Source organism: Ceratotherium simum, chromosome 15 (assembly GCF_057802395.1).
Source record: "Ceratotherium simum simum isolate JZ-2026a chromosome 15, ASM5780239v1, whole genome shotgun sequence".
Lineage (NCBI taxonomy): Eukaryota > Metazoa > Chordata > Mammalia > Perissodactyla > Rhinocerotidae > Ceratotherium > Ceratotherium simum.
In genome coordinates, this window is record NC_141914.1 from 11,742,783 (window position 1) to 11,765,514 (window position 22,732).

Sequence of the window (22,732 nt, forward strand, 5' to 3'; positions counted from 1 at the left end):
AGCCACTGTGGAAAATAGCATGGTGTTTCCTCAAAAAATTAAACATAAAACTACCATTTAATCCAACAATTCTACTTCTGGGTACATTTACAAAAGAATTGAAAGCAGGGACTCAAACAAATATTTGAAAACCAATGTTCACAGCAGCATTATTCACAGTAGTGAAAAGTGGAAGCAACTCAAGTGCCCATAAATGGATGAATGGATAAATAAAATGTGAAATATACATACAATGGAATATTATTCAGTCTTGAAAAGGAACGAAATTCTGACACATACTACAACATGGATGAATCTTGAAGACGTTATGCTAAGTGAAATAAGCCAGATACAAAAGGACAAATATTGTATGATTACATTTACATGAGGCACCTAGAGTAGTCAAATTCATAGAGACGGAAAGTAGAATATGGTTGCCAGGAGTTGGGGAAAGGGGGTAATAGGAAGTTAGTGTTTAATAGGTACAGAGTTTCAGTTTGGGATGATGAAAAAGTTCTGGAGATGAATAGTGGTGATGGTTGCATAACAATGTGAAATGTACTTAATGCCACTAACCTGTACACTTGAAAATAGTTTAAATGGTAGATTTTATGTTATATATATTATACAATTGAAAATATAAAATTAAAAAGATTATTTGTTGAAAGATTCGGATGAATGGGTTTTCCCTTTTTGTTTCAGTTGCCAGGAATTTTAATATTAAGTGAAATAATTATAATAACTACACTTTCTTCTTTTCATAATCGTGATTTTCTATTTTAATGATCATTCTACACAGATCATTCATTTTAAGATGCCTCAAATCTTTTTGGTAAGGAGGCAACACTACAGATTTTTTAAATGTGAACAAAAAACAAAGAGAAATGAAGCCATTGTGGTCTCAACCCAGTGGAAACCCCACCTTTGGAATTCTGACCATCTTTGTTCACACCTCCATTGTGTTACTTAGTACATCTTACGATAATTTGCTCCTCTCTCGGTTTTTCTCAACAGTCTATGTGCTGAAGGCAGGCTATGTCTTAGTCAATCCTATAGCACCCAAGTTGAGCAAATTTACTGGTATCACCAATAATTAATTACAGAATGCTTCTTATTCTGAGATGTAAGGATTCTACCTCAAAATGATGACTGAGAGAATAATTTTGAGGAACAGCAATAGAGAGAGATTGCTGATTAATTTCAACAGTTTCCAAAAAACAAGAGGCGAGGTCAACTGCAAGGAAAAGGGCAGCAGGTCTGGGGTCAGGGATTGGGAGAGTAAATGCCACGTCTTCGAAGGAATTCTTACTTTCCGTGCCATCTGCTTCCACTTGCTCTTCTCTGGGTTTCTGTTTAAATCTCATGTTTCCTAAGTGCATGATAGCTCCGGTGAGTTTATAGGATCCATACTTCTCATCAGGAAGAAAGCCCAAGACGTCCATGGCTTGCTGTAAGAAGAGAAACAGATGGCCGTGTCTTCATTTGCCTAATGGCTGCAGTAAGCGCCTCACCCCTGCTGTGTGTCACACCTCCCTGTACTCTGCGGGCTGTGGGCTGCCGAAGGGAAGGAGACAGACTGCCACAGCCCCAAGGTGGGACAGCTCTGTTCAAAGCAATGCAAATCTGGCCCTGTTGGCACTAGGTCACCTGCAGTCTGCTTATTCCTTTAAAAGAAAACTAGGAAGGCACAAGACTTGGCTTGTTTAATTTCCAGTAGTTTTAGAACTTTCCTTCAATGCCCTGCTCCCCTCCTCTCCCTTCCAGCAACACATCATTAACTGACTATATGAGGTAAATTGTCTTCCTTTCACGGTTACAGCAGAAAGTAGCACCATATCTGATGGGTTGCTTATTTCTGGGATCCCATATGTTCTCCCAACTTTATTCCAGAGCAGACACATTTCAAAGACTGGTGAAAGGAAGTGTTTAAGAAAAGAAAAACGATGTCACCAAGGAACTACATCCTAAGGAGGCACTGCACGTGGTACGATGTGTGTTCTCACATACCCAGGAGGTTAGAAATTGCTACAGTCTTTCCAGTGGTTACTTTAGAATATGTATCAAGAGACTATAAAAAATTCATAATCCTTACTTAGTAATTTCACTTTTAGGAAATTACATTAAGATTTATAAAATTATATTCAATTAAAAAATTATGTGTTGAAAGTTGAATGAATGGGTTTTTTCTTTTTGTTTCAGTTGCCAGGGAATTTTAATATTAAATGAAATGATTATAATAACTATGCTTCCTTCTTTTCATAATTGTGATTTTCTATTTTAATGATCATTCTAGACAGATCATTCATTGTAAGATGCCTCAAATCTTTTTGGTAAGCAGGCAAGACTATAGATTTTTTAAATGTGAATAAGAAAAAAAGGGATTAATTTAGCATAAGGTGAATCTGATACACAAAAAAAGAATTTACCTAGAAAGACATTCACCACAGTAGAAAAAAAACTTTGAAGCTAACAATAGGAGAATGGCTAAATAAACTACAGAACAAATGACAGATAAAATATTAAGTATTCATTTAAATGTTTATGAAGAGTTTGTAATAACACTGAAAGTGCTTCTAAGATTAACTGAAAAAGTAAACTCTATATACCAAATAGTGTATGCAGTATGATTATGATCTTTTATTAAAAAAAAAAAAAAACACCAAACAACTATATAACAGCAACCCTAAATTGAAAAAAAGAATAAAGAATGTAATGATATATACCAAATAAAAACAGTGGCCGCCACTGAGTTGAAACATCTTCCCACTTTTCCGTATGTTCCAAAATTACTACACTGGCAAGGTGCATTGTTACAATAAATAAGTCAACTTTGGACAGAAGCAGCCCTGGAGAGGTTCCTTCCACCCTCCACCCCCAGGGGAAGGAAGGTCACTTCTCCAGGACCCTTTGGAAGAAAGGAGACCTAAGATGCTTTATTTCATTTCTCATTGTTATTACCAGACTTTGCTCTGATAACCAACAAGCCTTACATCTGTGGCCCGCAATTCTTTGGCATCGTCCAAGCTCTCCACAGCAACTACTCCATGAGAGCAGAAGGGAAAGTCAGAGGGATTCTCAGACACCAGGAGCATGTCTGCAGCAGGAAAAGCATCAGTTAAACAGCTTAAAGAAATCCACGAGGCTTTAGAAAATAACTGACCAATATTCACAGTTTACTCTTACAGCGCATAGCATACTTGTAAACAAGCCAAAATCAAATCCATATTCTACACCCAAACCTCTGCAATCAATTTTTGCCCTCCATTAACTTGTCAGTCGTGTGTTAATGCCTCCCAAGAGAAAACCAGTCTGGCCAAGTCTGAAAGCAGATGCAATTGCAGCAGCTTGAACTGGTGTGGAAAAAACAGATAATGTGCGTTGGCCAAATTTTGAAAACAGGAATTTGGCCTAGATACGTGGTTGAGGGCGAAAACAAAAAATGTTTTGTAAAATTATAAGTATAACAGGCCTGAGCTTCAAAGGCTAGGGAGCAGGCAGGCCCTGGGGTCAGCACCCAGGCAACATTAGCAGTGTAATCCTGTCACATCATGTCCGCCCTATTAGGAGGCTGACTCTGTCTTTCAAGGGACCCATAAATCAGTTACTGTGTTCAGTGCTGCTCCTCTGATATGTCTGAGACGCCTGACATGACTCACTTAGTCGGAAACATAACACAGGCTGAAGCCCAGGCAGGCTGTCGGTAGCACAGCGGCCACTCTCTCGGCCAAATCACACTAACCTCTTAATGCCTAACACTCACTCGCAGTGGAGTGTCTTTGAGCTGATCTGGTTTTTCTGTTTATCACTCAATGAAGTGAAGCTCTGTTATCCTGAACCCAAATCTCAGAAACAAAGAAATTAGGCTATGCAAATATTCATAGCAGATCTATTTGGAAATAACCTAAATGTCCATCAACAGTTAACAAACCGTTGTCAATCTATACACTGGATTATTACTCAGCAAACAAAGGAATGAACTATGAATACATGCTACAACATGGAAGAATCTCAAAATAACTATGTTGAGTGAAATAAGCCAGACAAAAAAGAGTATATACTGTATGATTTTGTCTTATAAAGTTCTACAAAATGCAATCTAATCTATAGTGACAAAAGTATATTAGTGGTTGCCTAGGGACCGGGTGGGGAGGGGAGGGCTCAAAGAAGTGAGAAGGGGCATGAGAGAGGGCTTATAAAACATCACGAGAAAAATTTTGCACGGACACATGCATTATCTTGATAGTGGTGATGGTTTCACCTCATGAATACATATGTCAAAACTTACACTTATGTCAATAATACTTCCATAAAACTATTTTATGAAAGCTAAGAAGTAAAAAGAAATTGGGCTAGCCGAAAGGAATCAGGCTGAAGGCAAGTACGACATATATATTTTTTAATAGAAATATAATCCATAATTTTTGTAAAGTATTTACTTGAATGATGATTCAAACTCCCTTAAATGTTAACACTTTGCAGGAATCTCCTTATGTTCTTCCTCATGCCTCACTTTATATCAACAAATATTTGTAGAGATCAAACAATGTGCCAGGCATGACTGTAAGTTTCAGAGATACATCAGTGAAAAAACATCCCTGCTCCTGCCCTGATAAAGTTTATATTCTAACAGGAAGAGACAAGTAAAAAAAAAAAAAGTAAAATATATGAAAATTGTGGCAGGTAAGATAGTAATAAGTGCTGCAAAGAAAAATGAAAGCAGGGAAAGGGGGTAAAAAGTATTGGAGATGCAGGGTTGCAGTTTTAATAGGGTGATCAGGGAAGGCTTCCATCAGGTGACGTTTGAGTAAAGACCTGAAAGAGTTCAGGGAGAGAACCATGGAGATGAGTAGGGGAGGAATGTTCTAGAAAGAGGAAAGCACCAAGGCAAAGGCCCTGCGGTGGGAGCTTCCCTACCATTTTGCCTGGCTAAGGTGGGTCAAAGAAGGAGCAAATTAAGAAAGCAGTAAGGAGTAGGTCATGAGGTCAGAGAGGCATCGAGAGGCCAGGCCATAGTGCCTCACAGGCCATCAGGAGGATTTGGGCATTTATGCTGTTTGTGAGACAGGAAGCCATGGGAGGGTTTTGAGCAGAGGAGTGACGTCATCTGATTTTGTTGTTGTTGTTAATTTACCATGGCTGCTGGGTTAAAGACAGAGGGGCAGGTGGAAGCAGGAATACCAGGCAGGAGACTGTAGAGTAATCCGGGAGACAGATGGTGGTATCTGACCAGAGTAGTAACAAGAGAGTTGGTGAGAATTGGCCAGATCTTGGATTTTGACAGTAGGGTCAATAGGATTTGCTGATGGAACAAATGAGAATAAGGTGGGAGAAAGAGACAATCAAGGATAACTCCAAGGGATTGTGCCAAGGCAAGTGGAAGGATAGAGCTGCCTCAGTGGACATGGGAGATGCTGTGGTAGCAGCAGGCCTTGGGGGTGGCATTCAGGTACTAGGTTTTATGCACATTAAATTTGAGATGCCTGTGAATGAACTATGAATACATGCTACAGCATGGAAGAATCTCAAAATAATTATGCCGAGTGAAATAAACCAGATAAAAAAGAGTATACATATACCATATGATTCTGTCTTATAAAATTCTAGACAAATTTTTTTCTTTTAAATTATTTTATTTTTGTGTAAGCTAAAGGGAAATTTACACACTGAAATCTCAAAAGACCTTGGGCATGCACGTTAACCTTGTTAGAGATTTTTCTACATGTCTCTCTTTTTTCCATAGGAATTTCCCCAAACATTTAAAACCCATAGTTTTTACCCTATGTATAGCCTAAAACATAGCAATCTATGATTATGTCATTTTACGCTGTGCAAAACTCTCAAAAAATAGTGGTTATAAGAGAATAAAAAAATCAGTAACAAGTAAATTTCATTGTAAGACTCATATAATTTTGCCCTTCTCCAAACCAAGAGGAGAAATAGAAGAGTCAGTTAGCTCTGTGTCTGGAATACCGGAGAGAAGTCCGGACTCATGATCAAACTTTGGCAGTCAACAGATAGAAATGATCTTTAAAACTGTCAGCCTAGATGAGGTCACCAGGAGATAGACCCAAGGACTGAGCCCCAGGGCACTCTAAAATCACGGGCTAGGTGAAAGAGAGGAACCCACAAAGAAACACCCAGAGATTCAGGAGGGAAGCAAGGAAGGGAGGTATACTGGAAGCCAAGGGGAGAGATTTTCAAGGAGGAGGGAGTAATCAGTGGTGTGAAATACTGTCACGATTCTAAAGGTCAAGAACATCCCGATATCTTCTTCTGCAAGGTTCATTCATAGCTTTATTGATGACTCTAAAATCTGTATTTATTTTCTGCGCTCCAGACCTAGATCTCTAACTTCCCATTAGACAATTTCAATGTGGATGGTCAGATGTAGCTCAAACCAGTGCTACCAAAATTGAATCTATGATGTTTTCTATGTCTGCTCTGAAGCCATTCTTTTTCTGTGGTTCCCTATGCCAGTGAATGTCACCACCCTACCCAGGCCAGACACCTAGGTCCCATGACTGTCCTGTCCCTTCACTTCCTTCACAGCTCAAATAGAGGCATCATCTCCATGTCTTTCAAATCAGAGCATTTACTTAACCTGTTTTCTCTACGATAGGCATACACTATGGGAGGAGGTGAGGATACAAAAATAACACGGTCCTTTACCTCAGGGAGGCTAGAGGACCACACACCTGACCAGTGCGGGAAATGCTGCGTGTTTTAGAGTGGGGGCATGTTTTTGTTAAAAAAAAAATCTACTTTCCAAGATTGTTTTGCCAAGAATTACCTTTCAGATCATTCTAAATCATGACCTTTTATATACTTTTCATTTTACTCTCATGTTTATTATGTCATTTTTGATCATTTTCATCCTGGTTATGATGAGCAAAGGTGCTACATTTGACATTATTTTCTCTATGTGGAGTACAGGAAGACAGAAACCTAGAAAGGCTCACTACCTGTCCAGGATCAAATTAATGATGAATTGAATTGAGAACATAGTCTCTGGTATGTCTGTTAGACTACGCCCGGCCCACCTACTCAAACCTGTGTCCGAAACTGTGATGAGATTCCATTTCCTTCTTTATGCTAGACAGAAGGAGGGTCTTGCCTCCATCCAAGCAGGCTCAACAACTGGACAAACACTGAAGAAGAGAGATCGGGGAGAAGAACACCATGTGCCCGAGGTCTAGAGGACGAGGAGGAGGACAGGGTCAAGATTCAGGAGGGGGCTGGCAGTAAGGCGGAATGCAGTGTATGAACTTCTCCCTCAGCACCTCCCTGCTTCCATTTGCATTGGTTGTAGAAGTCATTAAGTACACCTAATAGGTCTTTCTTCTATCTCCTTACAACCAGAAATATGGCTGCTGTCCTGGCCTAACCATTTGCTTGAGCAGCTATGCTCAATTTTGAGTTGTGGCTCTAAAGGATGTACAGACTACATGCATGCATGTTTGAGGAACTCTGAAAGGCCTTTAGCCCAACATCTTCCCCTCTGGGACTTATCAACATTATTTTCAAGGAGCAATGAATTTTAATTGGGATGAGGCTTGAGGTTATCTTGGAGGAGTATCATGTAAACAGGGATTCCTTTATTCAATTAATCTCATTTCTACCAAAAGCAACAGCCCTACAAGAATGAAAAAAAAAAGTGAATGCATTTTTAGGAGACACTATTAGGGACAGAGAGACTGTCCAGGCCAGCAAGGGCCCACATAGAATATTCTTGACCAGATCATGGGCTCATGGAGAACAGGAGAGCTTGTCAGGAGGGGTGGGAGTGGGTAGCATAGACAGGACTCTAAAGGCAAAAGCCAACTGCTTCACAGTTTCAGAGTATAGGTGTCAACCTTCGTGCAGATTCATTTCCAGAGCCCACTCTCCAGTAGGAGATGCAAAGGGCCCATTAAGATTGAGTATTTTCTCATTCAAGGCTTTGTTTTACATGTAATCCTAACATTAAATTTTACTTTCTGCATGGCCGAACGTTCTCCAAAACTCAGCTGTGTTCACCATGAAAAGGAGCAAAGCTGACATCAGGCCAAAAAACGTTTAGGATCACAAATAAAATTCTGTAGCTAGCGCCTCTATGCCGCATCACCCATCATTACCTGTTCCTCAGTGCTGCAACATACAGCGGAACAGACTGTGCACTGCCCAACTCCAGAGAGAATCATTTACATAGTCTACAGTTTGAATAGCATTCTCTGGAGTTGGGAAGTACACAATCTGCATAACCACACACACATCTCATGCCCCCTTACAACCAGTGGGGAGAAAGGGAGTAAAGATATGAGACTAGTTCAAGAGAGACCTAATGAGTAAAGTGAATCTGCTCCAGAATAGGGGGTCCAGATGCTGACCATTTCTTTCCCCAGAGGCATTCAGGCCACCAGTAGACAGACTTGGCAGCCACCACTATGCATTACTGTCACACTTTATAGACTGAATACTCAGGGTACTAGACAAAGTGTCAAGGATTCCAAGAGGCAAAGACAGGTTTCCTGACCTCTCCTCCTGGAGTTTATGAGTTAGTTGAACAGCAAGAATGGATGCAAAAAATAAGTGGAAAGAACAAAAAGTCAATGAAAAGAAGAGAAAAACGAAGATATACATGGGACCAAACTATACATATGGCATTAAGTACTAAAAGATTTCGAAGGAGCCACATCGGAGGGGACGTGGGGAGGTGGGGAAGTGGGTTTTTGCCGTGCCTGGAACAAGGGTCAACCTTGCCTGAAAGAGAAGGGGAGAAGGGACATTCAGGCCATGTAGAGGCTAGATAGGGGCTGGCTCTGGGGTAACACATCACCCCATTTCCTCAACTCCTTCAGCAGGTGGCCAGCCTCTCGGCTGTGATTTCCAAACCTGATTCTTTTGTAGTATGCACAAATGCTCATATTTTTGGAAATTTGGACATGATGATTCTCATATTGCTGAGATGTGCCCTCTTGTATCAGTCCTTGGGCCACTCTGAAGCTCTTCTTGGCAAACATGAATAGAAAGAGTTCCAAATTTTAAAACGTCCCAAAGAACGACAATTGGTGTCCAGAACAAGAGGACTCACAATATCCAGTTTGGACCACCAGATGTCAGTCTCTGCACGGTAATCAATCTCAGCATCCCCAAAGACTCAACAAGGTAAATGAACTCAGGACAATCATGAATTTTCCCCAAGACCAGACAGTGTCTTAGTAAAGAGATGCTCCTAAAAGTCCTGTCGTCACTGCTGGTACCCACATTGGACCCTGTGTCAGATGGTCTGCACAGCATAGAAATTTGTGTCAAGAATGTCAGATTTGGCAGGGTTAATGAAAGGAAGATCAAAACATTCTATTCCAGGTTTAGGTGGAGGGAAGGGGGGAAGTATTGAAAATAGCTGCTTCTTACATTTCACCAATTACACCTGTGGCAAAAATAACTGCCCATTTTGCAGAACTTTCCCCATCTGGTGCAGGCGCTTTGGAGTTGAAGACCATGTAGTCAAAACACCGGCAGATTTATACCATACTTAATCTAAGCGTAAGGGGCTGGGGGGACTGTTCCCCATCAATTTGCTCACCTGGATCTCCAATCTCATCCCACATCCCCTCCTGTGGGAGCATCATTGTCCTCAATGGCTTACTTTATATGCAATACCTTTGAAATCCAACCAGCTTGCCATTCTCCCCTTCCAATGACTTCCCACAGCACGTAAAATAAAATGTAAACCCTCTGCCATGGCCTGCAAGGTGCTGTTGGTCTGGCCACTGTCTATCTCCCCCTGCATTACCCTCTCCACTCCACCACCCACAATGGCCGTTTTGCTATTCCAAGAATAAACCAAATGCATGCTTGCTTCAAGGCCTTTGTGCTCACTGACTCTCCTCATGGAACTTTATTCCTGGAAATCTTTGCCTACTTGCTCCCTCACTCATTCACATGTCTGCAAAAATATTGCCTTCTCAGAGAGAACTTGTCTGACCATGCTATCAAAAATATAACCACCCACTATCCTCCCAAACCCCAGTTCACTCTGTGCCCTCACCCAACTTTATTTTTCTTTGTAGAACTAATATTCTTTGACACTATATATTTCTTTGTTTACTTGTCTGTTACCTGTCTTCCACACTACAGTGGAAGCTCACAAGGGCAGGGACCTGTCTGTCTCTTTATTTCTCTATCCCCCATGCTTCAAAAGCAGTGCCTAGTACACACATCACAGTCCCACAATAAATATTTGTTGAATGAATACCTGAAATTCATTCTCACCCCACAAGTTGCTTTTCTGTTTCTGTTCATGGCACTACCTTTATCCTAGTCAAGTACAAAACTTGGGAGTATTTTTGACTCATAACTGTCCCTCATTCCTACATTCAGTCATTGCCAAGACCTTTCTGTTCTTCTATGAATTCATCACCTTCTCCTCGAATTCCCACAGACACTGCCTTAGACTTGTCACCTCATACTGGGACTACCATAATCACTTCCCTCTAGAGTTTTGCGTCCAGTCCATACTGCCCATCACACCAGCTTAATTGTCACTGCCCTCAACAAATCATGACCTCCTCTTACCCCACCCCACCCCCACAACACACACCACACACACACACACTCCCAACTCCCTGAGTTCAGAAACCATCAGAATAAAATCTCCACTCTTCCTCTATGCAAATACTTTCCTCCAGCCAACCTGGTCTCTCTGCTCCCTGCTCTTGCCTTGCCTTTCCCTGCCATTGTGTACACTGTTCCTCCTAATGGAAATACCCTCCACTCATTTCTCTGGTTAAATCCCCTTCCCATTCTTGATATCCCAACCCAAACCCTCTCTTCTTTATAAAACTCCCATTGACTGCTTCACACCGTGATGATGTCTCCCACATCTGGCCTCTTGTCTATACCAACCATGTGGTTCTAATCATTTAACGACTTAAATGATCTAATACTTTTTACACACACACACAGGCACACACACACACACACAGATTCATTTAACTCTGCTGGGCATCCTACCCACCTACAAACACTACCGAATTGGAAAAAGCGTTACTATTTGCTCTCTACCCATATAAAATTATAGAACACTGGTTCTATAATCAGTTCAATTCCTTACATTTTAGGATGAATAAACTGAGTTCTAAAGAGCCTAAGAGACTTACTAAACAGCACTTTTCTAGCCCCAATAATCTGACTTCCGTCTCTTGTTTAGGAATGACCCTCAGCTGCAGAATAACACACTTACCACGCAGTTCTTTATTTCCAGACAGAATTTGATAGAATATGTGGTAGTTTCTCTCTCCAGGCTGCTGAAAAATCACCCGGGACTTTTCAAGCAAATCTGCAGGATGAGAAATGGATAAAGATTCATCCTTAGGTGTTCTCGCAAAACTTAGAAGAAAAGTAATCAGATAGTGCAATGACTACTTACAGACGTCAATGTCTGCAGATGACAGCTTGCCTCTGACACCAAAGTGCATCCTGATGAATTTGCCCTGGGTGGACATAGAACACAGTCACCTACTCAAACACTCCAAATAGTTGCAATGGCTTCATTATGCACATTACTCCCAAAATGATTACTTCTCCAAAAGTTAAAAAAAATGCAACATGGGTCTGAGATGGCACTGTTAATGAATGCTGGGAGGAAGCCAGAATGATCATCAAGACTGGTAGTGGTCCTGGATTCTAGTCTCCGACCTGCCATTTATTAGCTGTGTACTTTTGTCTGCATTATTGGACATCTCTAGCCTCAGTGTTCTTATCTAAAAATGAGAAAAATAGAATCTGCTTAATGTATTCTTTCATTCATTCAACAAACATTTGTTGAGGATCTACTATGATCCAGGAAACCTGCTGGGCACTGAAGATACCACATTAGAAAAATAGGTGTGGTCCCAACTCTTGTAGATTCTAGGTGTAAGCAGCAAATTCAACAGCTCTAATGTTTCCAAATCAAAAGAAAAGCCAGTTGTGCAGGAGTTTGGTGAGTTAAGAGAAAGGGGGGCATAAAACGGAGTCTGAGAGGTAGACAGGCACCAGGCACCATATCACGTAAGCCCCGTGGGCCACAGGAAGAGGAGGGTTTTAGTTCATGTGTGCTCAGGAGACACTGGGAGTGTTTAAGCAGAGGAGTGGTGTGATCTGATTTATGTTTCAAAACCCCACTTTGGGGGCTGGCCCTGTAGCCTAGTGATTAAGTTTAGCGCGCTCCACTTTGGCCACCCAGCCTTGGTTCCCAGGTGCAGACCTACACCGCTCATCAGTGGCCATGCTGAGGTGGCAACCCACATACAAAATAGAGGAAGATTGGCACAGATATTCACTCGGGGTGAATCTTCCTCAAGCAAAAAAAAAAAAACCAAAAAACACTTCAGCATAAATGATAGATGGGACTCCCATCCTTCCTTCTCAGTGAGGAGCCATAGGATAGGACCTAGTGGGGCAGAAAGGCTGCCCAGAGGTGACAGAGCCAGCGTTAGAACACAAGATGCAGCCAAGGCGGCAGTCCAGGGACAGCTAGATCCTGCGGAGTGAGGATGTTGGTGCAGGACGGGGGGCAGCCTGGTGGAGGTTGCCCCATGCGAGGAAGGAGTCAGAGCAGGACAGCAGCCTGGCAAAGGATGGAGAGTGGCTACGTACAGGGGGATTGAGCCATTACGTTAAAAAATGTAGGATAATGGGTGCCACACACACAAACATACACCTGTATATATACACATATATACACGCACACATGTGTACATACATGCATGTGTACATTTGCACGTGTATACATATATACATACATAGTGTTAATTGAAAGAATCTAAGCCGGATTTTTTTCTGGACTCCCTTTTCTCTCTTTCCTTCCTTCCATTCATCCATCTTTATTTATTTTGCTTCTCCACTTCTTTCCTCCTATCCTTCCAACTTTTTTCTTGTTTTTTTCAATTGCTTTCTTTCCTTATTTATCTCTTTCCACTTGCTGTTCTTTCCTTGCTTCCTTTCTTTGATTCTTTCAGCTATCTTTTTTCCTCCCTCCCTCTCTTTTCTCTCTCTTCTTATTTTCCAGCTTTTTTTCTCTCATATTTCAGCAGAAAAGCCCTTCACGTTCTAACAAATCCCGAATCCAGCAGTCCTTCAGGGCCCGGGACGGGCGCCTGCTCTGCAGGCTGACCTTGCAGGCAGACGTGAGTGTCCGCAGGGCAGCTCGAAGGCCCCGCATGGAAACCAGCCAAATCAGCATCAGGCTGTTATTTAATTTTGCCCAGAGACTCAAACAGGAAGCCTTCTGCAAATTTCCATGCAAATTATATAGTGGCTCCCTGCCACTCACTCTTGGCCTAAAATGGATTTGTGAAGCCAGGGTTTGAAATCCAAATTCTTCCTCTATTATGGGACTGCTAGTTATCAAAAGCTATGTTAAAAAGTACTTTCTCCCAATAAAAAAAATTCCCCAATGAAAAATATGCAGGGATAGAGGGGCCCTAGACAAGAGTAGAAACAATAATTGTAGTAAGTGAATTAGGAAGTGCTTCCTAAATCAACTTGTTATGAGGAGTACAGGAAATTATGAAAAAGAAAGTACTTTCAAATCTGTAAAATGTGATAAAATATATAACATTATTAAAATTTGCTGGGTGACTTTCCCTACTTGGAGTGGAAAGGAATTTGAAACTAAGATAAATAATTTCTTCCTGAAATTGACCAAACAATAGAAGATTCTCAGGTACATATTTATATGTAGTTTTAGTCATCTTAATGATGAAGATGGTAAATTTTTTTGAGTAATCTAACAATATTATAAACTTTAATCAAAGCCCTTCTTTGATGTTCTAGTAATTTTTTTTGAGACTTATGTGCTCAGACATGAATTTTACCATTTGTGTAAAAATTTGCTTAAAAATTAAAGACTGATATACTGATCAATCACATTACTTACAAAACGAGAAGAATTATCATTTCTCAGAGTTTTGGCGTTTCCAAATGCTTCCAAGATAGGATTCGCTTGCATGATTAGATCTTCTAAAGTCCCCTGAGAGACAGGTAAGAGAAGTACAGCTGATGAAGTTCTGAGCAGAATTCTATAATGTAGCAAACCCTCCAAACCCAGGTCAAACCTCATTCTTACTTTGATAACCAGTAGCCAAAAGCTGCTTCAATTTTAGTTATAAAATGTTATTTTGGAATGGGAACTCAGAAAAATAGATGAGAGACTGACTTAATATACGATGCCCCTATGAGTATATGTGGGAACTCATTTATTCACAGTGCTTCTCTTTGGGTGGGCATAGGCCTGAGTAGGAAAAGAAAATGAATATTTCCCAAAATAAACAACAACAACAACAAAAGTCTATTTCCAAACTTCACTCCATATTCCCCCTCATTGTTAATTTTCTTCTCTTCCCATCTAATCCTCACACCCGGAAATTTACCCTAAGATAATACAGCCGAAATTTGGCATTATTAAATTACATTTCTAAGTAATCTAGAGGTCCATACCAAGCAGTGACTTGTAATGGTATTGGTCTTCAATTTGAATGATGTGTGCTCAGACTGATGGGCCAGAGCAGGTCATCTACACAGAAGGAGTCTGAAAAACCACTCAGCACCCACATTGCAACACAGCTTTGTTGTTTTCCACATAGCCTCAAAGACCCATTTTATGGGGGGAATCATATAGTATATGGTATTCAAGAATTTATAGATTTACAAATACCATATCCCTTCTAGTTTTTATGGGTCTACCGTCCTTTAAATAAGTAAAGGCCTATATGAGCAAAGATTTTCATAGAAGTGTTACGTATTATGTATTGTGTAATATATTATCCTAAGGCTCAATGGCTAGATCCAACAAACACACACCAAACAACTAAAAATATGCACAAAAATGAAGTAACATCTAGTGAATAATAGAGTTCAATGATACCTAAAGAAATCAATCAAATTCAGGAATGTGGTGGTTGGAAAAGAAAGTTTCCATGGTTTGAAAACTGGATCAGATTGCTATGTTGATATACTTCTCACTTTGCAAAAACAAACAACAGTGTCAGACTTAGAAAGATGAAAGGTCATAACAGCTCAATAACTCATTGATTTTGAGTTCCACTCAGTATTATCTAATTTTATTTTGCACGCCAACTCTCATGGTCTAGTTATTCTCAAATTATTATGAAATCCATCAACCTGTTAATGGAGCTAAACAAAGTAAGCTAAATTAAAAATAGCCATGGATAAAAATAATTAAATAGAGAGAGAAAGTAAAGTTTTTCAGAACCTGGAATGTAATTAAACACTCCATCGAGTCTTTGGGATTTGATCCAGGAGATGGTGGTGAAGGAAGCAGACTCCTACTGGTGCATATCTGTGGGAGTCTGACATCTCACAGTAACTAAAGTGATTCAGATGTACCAAAAGTGGCCGTTCAAGGCATTGATCACCTTTAGGGAAGGTCATCCCTAGCCTTTAGGGAAGATGGTTTAGATCTTAAGTGCCTAATTCTCGGAGGGTCCGACCAACAAAGATCAGGCCAGTAAATACCTCTTAAAGCAGATCTGAAACAAATTATGTCATTTCATGTTTTGGGATTATTGGTTTGGAGTACTTGATGATCCTTTCAAGAGGCAAAGGAAATATGGGAAAAAAGACTTTTTATAATTTTCTGATGGTTTTATGGCTATTTTCCCCTTCATTCTCCCCTTAAGTGATCAAGGCAGAGCCTCCATGATCAATGGATAGAACCACCTCACCTCTCCTTCTGAGACAGATGGACACTTACCGGCTTTTCCCTGGATTCACCCATGGTTGCTACGGTGGCAAAATACTGGATAATATGCTTGGTGTTCACAGTCTTTCCAGCACCAGATTCTCCTCTGTGATTAGAAGTTCAATGACACAGTTAGCTGGTTCAAATTATAAATGCAAAGAAAGTTAAATAATTTTAATCATACAGGCTAAGGCAAGAAGGGAAAATTTTATGGAAGAGTGGACCTTAAGATGGAACTTGAAGGAGATGGAGGCATTTAATTGTTTGGGAGAAGGGGATGGACATCTCAAGCTGAAAAAACAGCATGAGCAAAAATCTGGAGTAAAGAAAGATCAAAGATTTTTATAAAAACAAGCAGCCTATTCCTCATGGTCCTGTTAACAAAAAGCTGAAGAGCACCTATATTAAATAGAGACAGGTCTCCTCATTATCAACTGTTGAGATTTTCACATGTTAAGGCTACCACCTGTCCAGGTCCAGCCCTCGCCCTCAGAAGAGGGCCTACCAATCATTTTACCAGGCAGCTGGCCTTTAGGTTTCTCTTTTACCTTTGATAACCAGCTAACTTTGTAACGTGAGGAGAACACAGTGGTGAATTTACAGCCTCATCACGCAAAGCGTCATAGGATCAAGGTCTGCCTTTATCTGTCTGAAACTCCAGAAAATAGTCTATCCTCTCTGCCAAGGGCTGAACTCTATCTGCCCTTCTAGCTCTATGATTCTGAGACTTTATTCTTCTTCTTGGGGTGGCTGAAGCCAGTGGAGAGCCCAACACATGAGATGGCATCATCATTGCACAGGAAGATCAAGGGCTTGAGCATTTCACTGCCTCTTGAGTCTTAGCCTATCCCCTCAGCCACCATGTTGACAGTTCACCCGGCCAGCCAATGCTCTTCCCATCAAAATTAGCATACAATATGGTATCACTGAAGTCCTTTCCCCTTCCTTCCTCTCACCCCCTTTTCCTTGTTCCTCCAATCCTCACCATCTTTTAGTTCTGACTACATAATGGACCTTGACCTGCCGCAATCTGGCTGCCCACAATAGCATGTTATCTGTTCCATGGTCATACCCACTGGGCTTTCAGCCTCTCTGCCTAACTAGCCAGTCCAGATGATTGAAAATGATCATTTGGGACAGGGAGCTTTCTCCATCAAGAAGATGACTAAGATCAGCTTGTGCACTGTGGATCCTAAAGATCTTCTAAAATAGTGGAGGCAGCCTAGCTGGCACCATATTTGGAGTAATCACTAACTAAAATGTTATGACAATTTCCTGAATATCTTATTCTTGCCTAGAGTGTATTCCACGTCTAAAGAGCAAACAATTCAAAGACAGTGAATTTATGTTTCATTCCCAGTGAAACGTGGGTGTCCGTTTCCCTTGAAACTCTCACTGCTGGCCCAAATGAAAAAGCAAGGCAAATGCTTACGTGAAGAGTACAGATTGATTCTCTCGATCTGCAAAAGAAAGGAAATCGTCAGAACATTCTTCTGCCAGAGCTTCTACATATTGATATGAACTTATTCAAAATTTCCTTGGTTGCAGTTTGAAATCAGACACAAGGGAAAGGATTTGCTCTGTATACAGTTAGGAAAAATACCATTTAAATGGTACAGAGTAAAACAGACTTTCTCTTGTCCCATGTATGCCAGTCATAAGAACATACAAATTCTAGGCCTATTTCCTTGCTCCAGAAACAAATGATAACTGACTAATGATTGACATATTTGCCATTTTAAGCCTTTTAAGAAGCATGGGGTAATAATAGCTATAGAAAAACTTCTTTGTGCCAGAAACTCTAACAGGCACTTTCTGTAATAAAAGCTGCCATCTACAGGGGGCTTACTCCGGGCCAGCCACCGGGCAAACACTTTCAATGCATCATCTCGTTTAATTTGATACGTGAGCTAATCATCCCCATAACTCTAGGAGGGAGGCTTTATTTTACCCACGTTTTATCTAGAAGGCAACAGAGGCTTCAAGCGGTTAGGTAACTATAAAGGTCATGCTCTTATCACAATGCCTACGTGCCTCTTAGTGACACAGAGGAAAAGTAGATCAGATATTTTTGCCTTACATTTTGTAGGGCGGCCACTTACTGTGAAGCATAGCCTGAAAGGCGTTATCGGCAACAGCGAAGATGTGAGGGGGCGCCTGTGATCGCCTCTTCCCTTTGTAGGCAGCCACGACTTCTTGCTGATACACTGGAAGCCACTTGTAAGGGTTTATGCTCACACAGAAGAGACCTGAATATGTCTGAGCGAAGATCAGAACAGATTTCAGAAAACAGGTTAGAAATACTTCCAGGTTTGTCAGCTCTTTCGCTGTCAGGTAACATTTGCTCGAATATTTACTTATAAAGGAACTAAAAGGAGGGGAGCTTTTGGATGCTTGCAGAGAAGGGACTTCTAACAGGAAGAGACAGAACTAGGTTAGAGCAACAACAGGACCTGGGATCACCTCCCCCCTGGGAGGCCTGTTAACTACTAACGTGTCTGACACATACACCTTTCAAAGACTGTGAGGACGCTAACAGCAGGCTTGCAGATTTCGGTAATCAGCTATCAGGCATTTGAGGCCTGAAGGGAATCTGTGCTTCAGCAAGATTAGGAGCCTGACATCTAAAGCACTGAAGAACAGGAGTTCATGTGGGTCACTCAGTCACTGCAGTGGTTGAATTGCGGCCCCCAAAAGATATGTCCATGTCCTAATTCCCCGAACCTGTGAATGTGGTCTTATTTGGAAAAAGGGTCTTTGCAGTTGTGATTAAGTTAAGGATCTCAAGATGACATTTGGGTGGGCCTTAAATCCAATGGCTGGTGTCCTTAGAAGAGACACACAGAGGAGAAGATATGGACACACAGAGGAGAAGGCAATGTGAAGACAGAGGCGGAGACTGAAGTGATACAGTCACAAAGAATGCCAATAGCCACCAGAAACTGGAAGAGGCAAGGAACGACTCTCCCCTAGGAGCTCCAGAGGGAGCGCAACTCTGCTGATTTGATTTGATTTTGGACTCCGGCCTCTAGAACTGTGACAGGATAAATTTCTGTTGTTTTAAGCTACCCAGGTTGTGGCAATTTTGTTACAGCATCCCAGGGAAACTAATACAGTCATGGGGTAAATCAGAGAGCCAAGGAGCACGTTGGCTGCATGTCAAGGCTTCTACAGCAATGGGTCCCAAATGCCTTCATCTTCACCTCATCTACTCAGCGCTGCTTTTGCTAAATAGGTTCAGAGTAAATCAAAGAATCTGAGCAACCAACCATCACCAATTTAGTGATGATAAAAAAAATCACTCCATACTGAGCACCAACTAGGTAAGAGGCATTGAGCTACATGTTTTTCATTTTTTTATTTAATCCTCCACGCTACCATGGAGAGATGCATTATATCCCACTTTACAGGTAAGATGACTACAAGAAGATAAGAAATTTAACAGATAGCAAGTGACAGAACTGGCATTTGGACATTGATCTATCAGGCTCTGAGCCTCATGCCTCTACTTTAGCATGACAACCTGTGGGAAGGACTATGAATACAGACAAAATAAAATTGGGGAAATGCTAAGATAAGGTCCCTTCCTAGTGAGCATTCCTCAAGGATTATCCCCATGTGCGTATGCTTAAATTCAGTGTATCTTTTTCACCCAAGAGAGGGCAGGGACATCACTAATATGAGTGCTAGCGTGATACTTCAGCAGTAAAGCACATATACACACATAGATCATCCAATGGTCATAGCGCCTCTTCAGGATATGCAGCACAGAGGCTTCGTTGAGGTGAGTCAGCATTGCCATGTCTTCAATCATTTCAAACTTTGGAGGATTCATCTGCTGGACTTCATCCTCCTTGACACTCAGACTCTGCAGAAAGGAGAAAAATTTAAGCTATATTCCCCATTTCTTCTATGCTCATTCATTTTGCCATATATTGGAAAGAATTTTCAGAGTCAAGAAAAAGATGCCTCATTAGAGGATGGGGCCAGAAGTTAAACCCACCTTAATAGAAGAAACAGGTGTTTCTCCTGCCCATGCTCTCTCCTTGCCTGAAGTTTTTAAAAAAGTGTTTTGTTGAATCAAGTGTTCTAAATTGTAGTGCCCTAATCCTGTGTCTCTCACAGACTCTGACTGCCTCTGTGTACACACATCATATTACATGTGATCTGGCTCCTTTCTAGATGTCTCAACATATCCTGGAGGTTTAGAAGAAGGAATTTGGAGTGAAAGACCAAGGAAGCAGACTCATCCTTCTAGACTTAGTTCAAGACCTATCCTCTTCCTCAAACCATCCTTAACTCCTCCAGCTCATTTTTTTAAAGTCTTTTATCATATATGCAACCTGTACTAGCTTGATATCATTAACTCTTGCATATGTTTTAATAATTGACTGTGTTAAGACTATTTCCCAGCTAGATTATAAGAAGGAGTTTTGATATTGTCTTCTTCTATAGTTATTAAAGCATCTGTCACAATGCTAGGAACATGGTAGTTATTCAACATTATCTCTTGATTAATATAGATGCATTGCTATTATCAAATAATTGCTCAGAGTTGCTCTCAAAAGTTTCTTAACACTATTTCCTATAGCCTTTTTCCTTGGTTAATAAATATTGGTATCAACTGATTGCTCCATTTAATCCCAGGTGGTGATGGCTTCTTCTTCCGAGGCTCTCACTCTCTCTCTATTTTTGATCCAACTCCTACCCACAGTCTTCTTTGACATTGTTCCAACAGTAACCCTTTTTCTTTTGAGTCCTTTCAACTTCTGTATTTCAAGGACTCCTTCTCTTCCGTAGAACATAATCTGGTCTTTTATTTCTTCAAATACCTCCCTTTAGGTCTGATTCTATTTTTCTCTTCTTTCATTACCAACTTTCTTCCACAAGTATTACTCTACACCCACTGGCTTTATTGCCTCTGCTAATGTTGCAAAGACCAACGTGATTGGAAGTTTAGTCATTTCTAACATCAGAAGAAGGATGCCTGGAGCCAGGGAGATGCAGAGTGGGGCTGGAGGAATGGGCCCTCATTATATGGTGGAAGGACAAATAGAACAAAACAAACCACTTTTGACTCCTCTTTCTACATCATTAACTTATTGCTTTCATGCTCTTCTTCCTATGATTTCTTTTGAAAATCATAGTTGTAAGCACATTATGTTTACAAATCACCTTAAATACTGTTGAAAAGACAGCAGTTTTGGCAAATGTGCTCAGAAGAGCAAGCCTCTCATCTGGAGGCCTAATAAAATTGAGTTGGACACCATCCAGAAAGTGAAAAGACAACACACAGACTGGGAGAAAATATTTGTAAATCATATATTAGAAAGGAACTTGTATCCAGAATGTATAAAGAACTCTTACAACTCAATAACTAAAAAGCAATAAACTAATTAAAAAATGGGCAAAGGATTTGAATAGACATTTGTCTGAAGAAGATACACAAATGGCCAATAAGCATGTGAAAAGAGTGTCAGTCATTAGGGAAATACAAATAAAAATCACACTAAAATATCACTTCATACCCACTAGAATGGCTATGATCAACAAGACATATAATAACATGTTGGTGAGAATGTAGAGAAATTACAACTCTTATACATTGCTGGTGGGAATGTAAAATGATGCAGCCACTTTGGAAAACAGTTTGGCAGTTCCTCAAAATGCTAAACACACGAGTTACCATAAGACCTAGCAACTCCACCACTAGGTATATACCCAAGAGAAATTAAAACATATGTCCACATAAAAACTTGCACACGCATGTTCATGGCAAATAGCCAAACATGTAATAGCCAAAAATGTAAACATAATAGTCAAAACATGTAAACCACCCAAATGTCTATCAACTGATGAATGAATAAACAACATGTGGTATATCCATACTATGGAATATTATTCAGCTATAAAAAGGAATGAAGTACTGATACATGCTACAACACGAATAAACCTTGAAACCATTTTACTAAGTGAAAGGAGCCAGACACAAAACAGCATATGTTGTATGACCCAATTTACCTGAAATCCCAGAATAGGCAAATCTATAGAGAAAGAAATTAGATCAGTGGTTGCCTGGGGCTGGTGTGGGAGGGGAGGATGGTGAATGACTGCTAATGAGTATGAGATTTCTTTTCGGGATGACAAAAATTCTAAAATTAGATTACGGTGGTGGTTGCATAATTCTTGAAGTAAGCTAAAAACCATTGAATTATATACTTGAAAGAGATGAACTATATGGTCTACAAATTGTATTTCAAAAAAGTTGTTAAATAAAAGTTGGCATGAACAATGATGGAAAAGAGGCATTCAAAACTGCTTTCTCTCTTTTAATAAGAGATTGTCCCCAGGCTAAATGGCCCTAACTGAGTCCTTCTGTTTCCTTCTTCTGAATTTTCCCTTGCCTACCTATTTATGTTTCTGTTGAGAAGGTCCAAGTTCTTCCCTTACTTCCATTAGTGAGTTATATAAAATCTACCTAATTTTGGATTTTTTTATTTCCTGATACTGTCAGGAAGGCGTATTAAGACACCATAAGTGGTAATTTATGAGGGGCCTCCAGAATTTTCCACCTCAAATGGCAATGCTTTAGATCATACATTGTCCAAACACAAAGATAAGGGAGTGAAAAAGACAAACTTTCTTGATAGTGATGGTACCTGTGTTGTTACAGGATGTTATACCTGTTTGTTATGGAGTTGGGGCAGAAGTGGAAGATGGGAGAAGTGAGTATGGGCTGAGAATCATCTGTAAAATCTATAAGGAAGCGTCATCTGAGTCAGGCCAGAAGTAGGGCCCAGCTCACTGCCAAAGGGCTGGCAGGCCACCTTAGGCCAGTGATGTAGGCAAAGGGTCTGAGAGTGGGCTGTCTGCTCAGTATTACCCTGCTGCCCCCTTGCCTTGGTGACAGGGAAAAGGGGGTGGGGACTGTTGCGTCCTCACTACACATTCCCTCTATGACCCTTACAGTCTAGCATATGCCCCAACACTGGTCCTGACCTGCTCTTTCAAAGGTCATAAGTGATC

The 22,732-nt window shown here is 40.6% G+C and overlaps 1 protein-coding gene across 1 annotated transcript in view; it reads right to left on the minus strand.

Annotated features, from left to right (window-relative positions):
- The window catches only part of MYH15 (myosin heavy chain 15), a 127,895-nt gene that overhangs the window by 100,019 nt on the left and 5,144 nt on the right, over nt 1-22,732 (minus strand). The window contains exons 3-11 of the mRNA XM_014792268.2: nt 19,431-19,574; nt 17,809-17,965; nt 17,139-17,166; nt 15,719-15,812; nt 13,883-13,975; nt 11,390-11,453; nt 11,204-11,299; nt 2,970-3,073; nt 1,289-1,427 (exon numbers count right to left, since the gene is read on the minus strand). Of these exons, the coding sequence (XP_014647754.2) occupies nt 1,289-1,427; nt 2,970-3,073; nt 11,204-11,299; nt 11,390-11,453; nt 13,883-13,975; nt 15,719-15,812; nt 17,139-17,166; nt 17,809-17,965; nt 19,431-19,574 (919 nt within the window). The remainder of the gene's footprint in view (nt 1-1,288; nt 1,428-2,969; nt 3,074-11,203; nt 11,300-11,389; nt 11,454-13,882; nt 13,976-15,718; nt 15,813-17,138; nt 17,167-17,808; nt 17,966-19,430; nt 19,575-22,732) is intronic.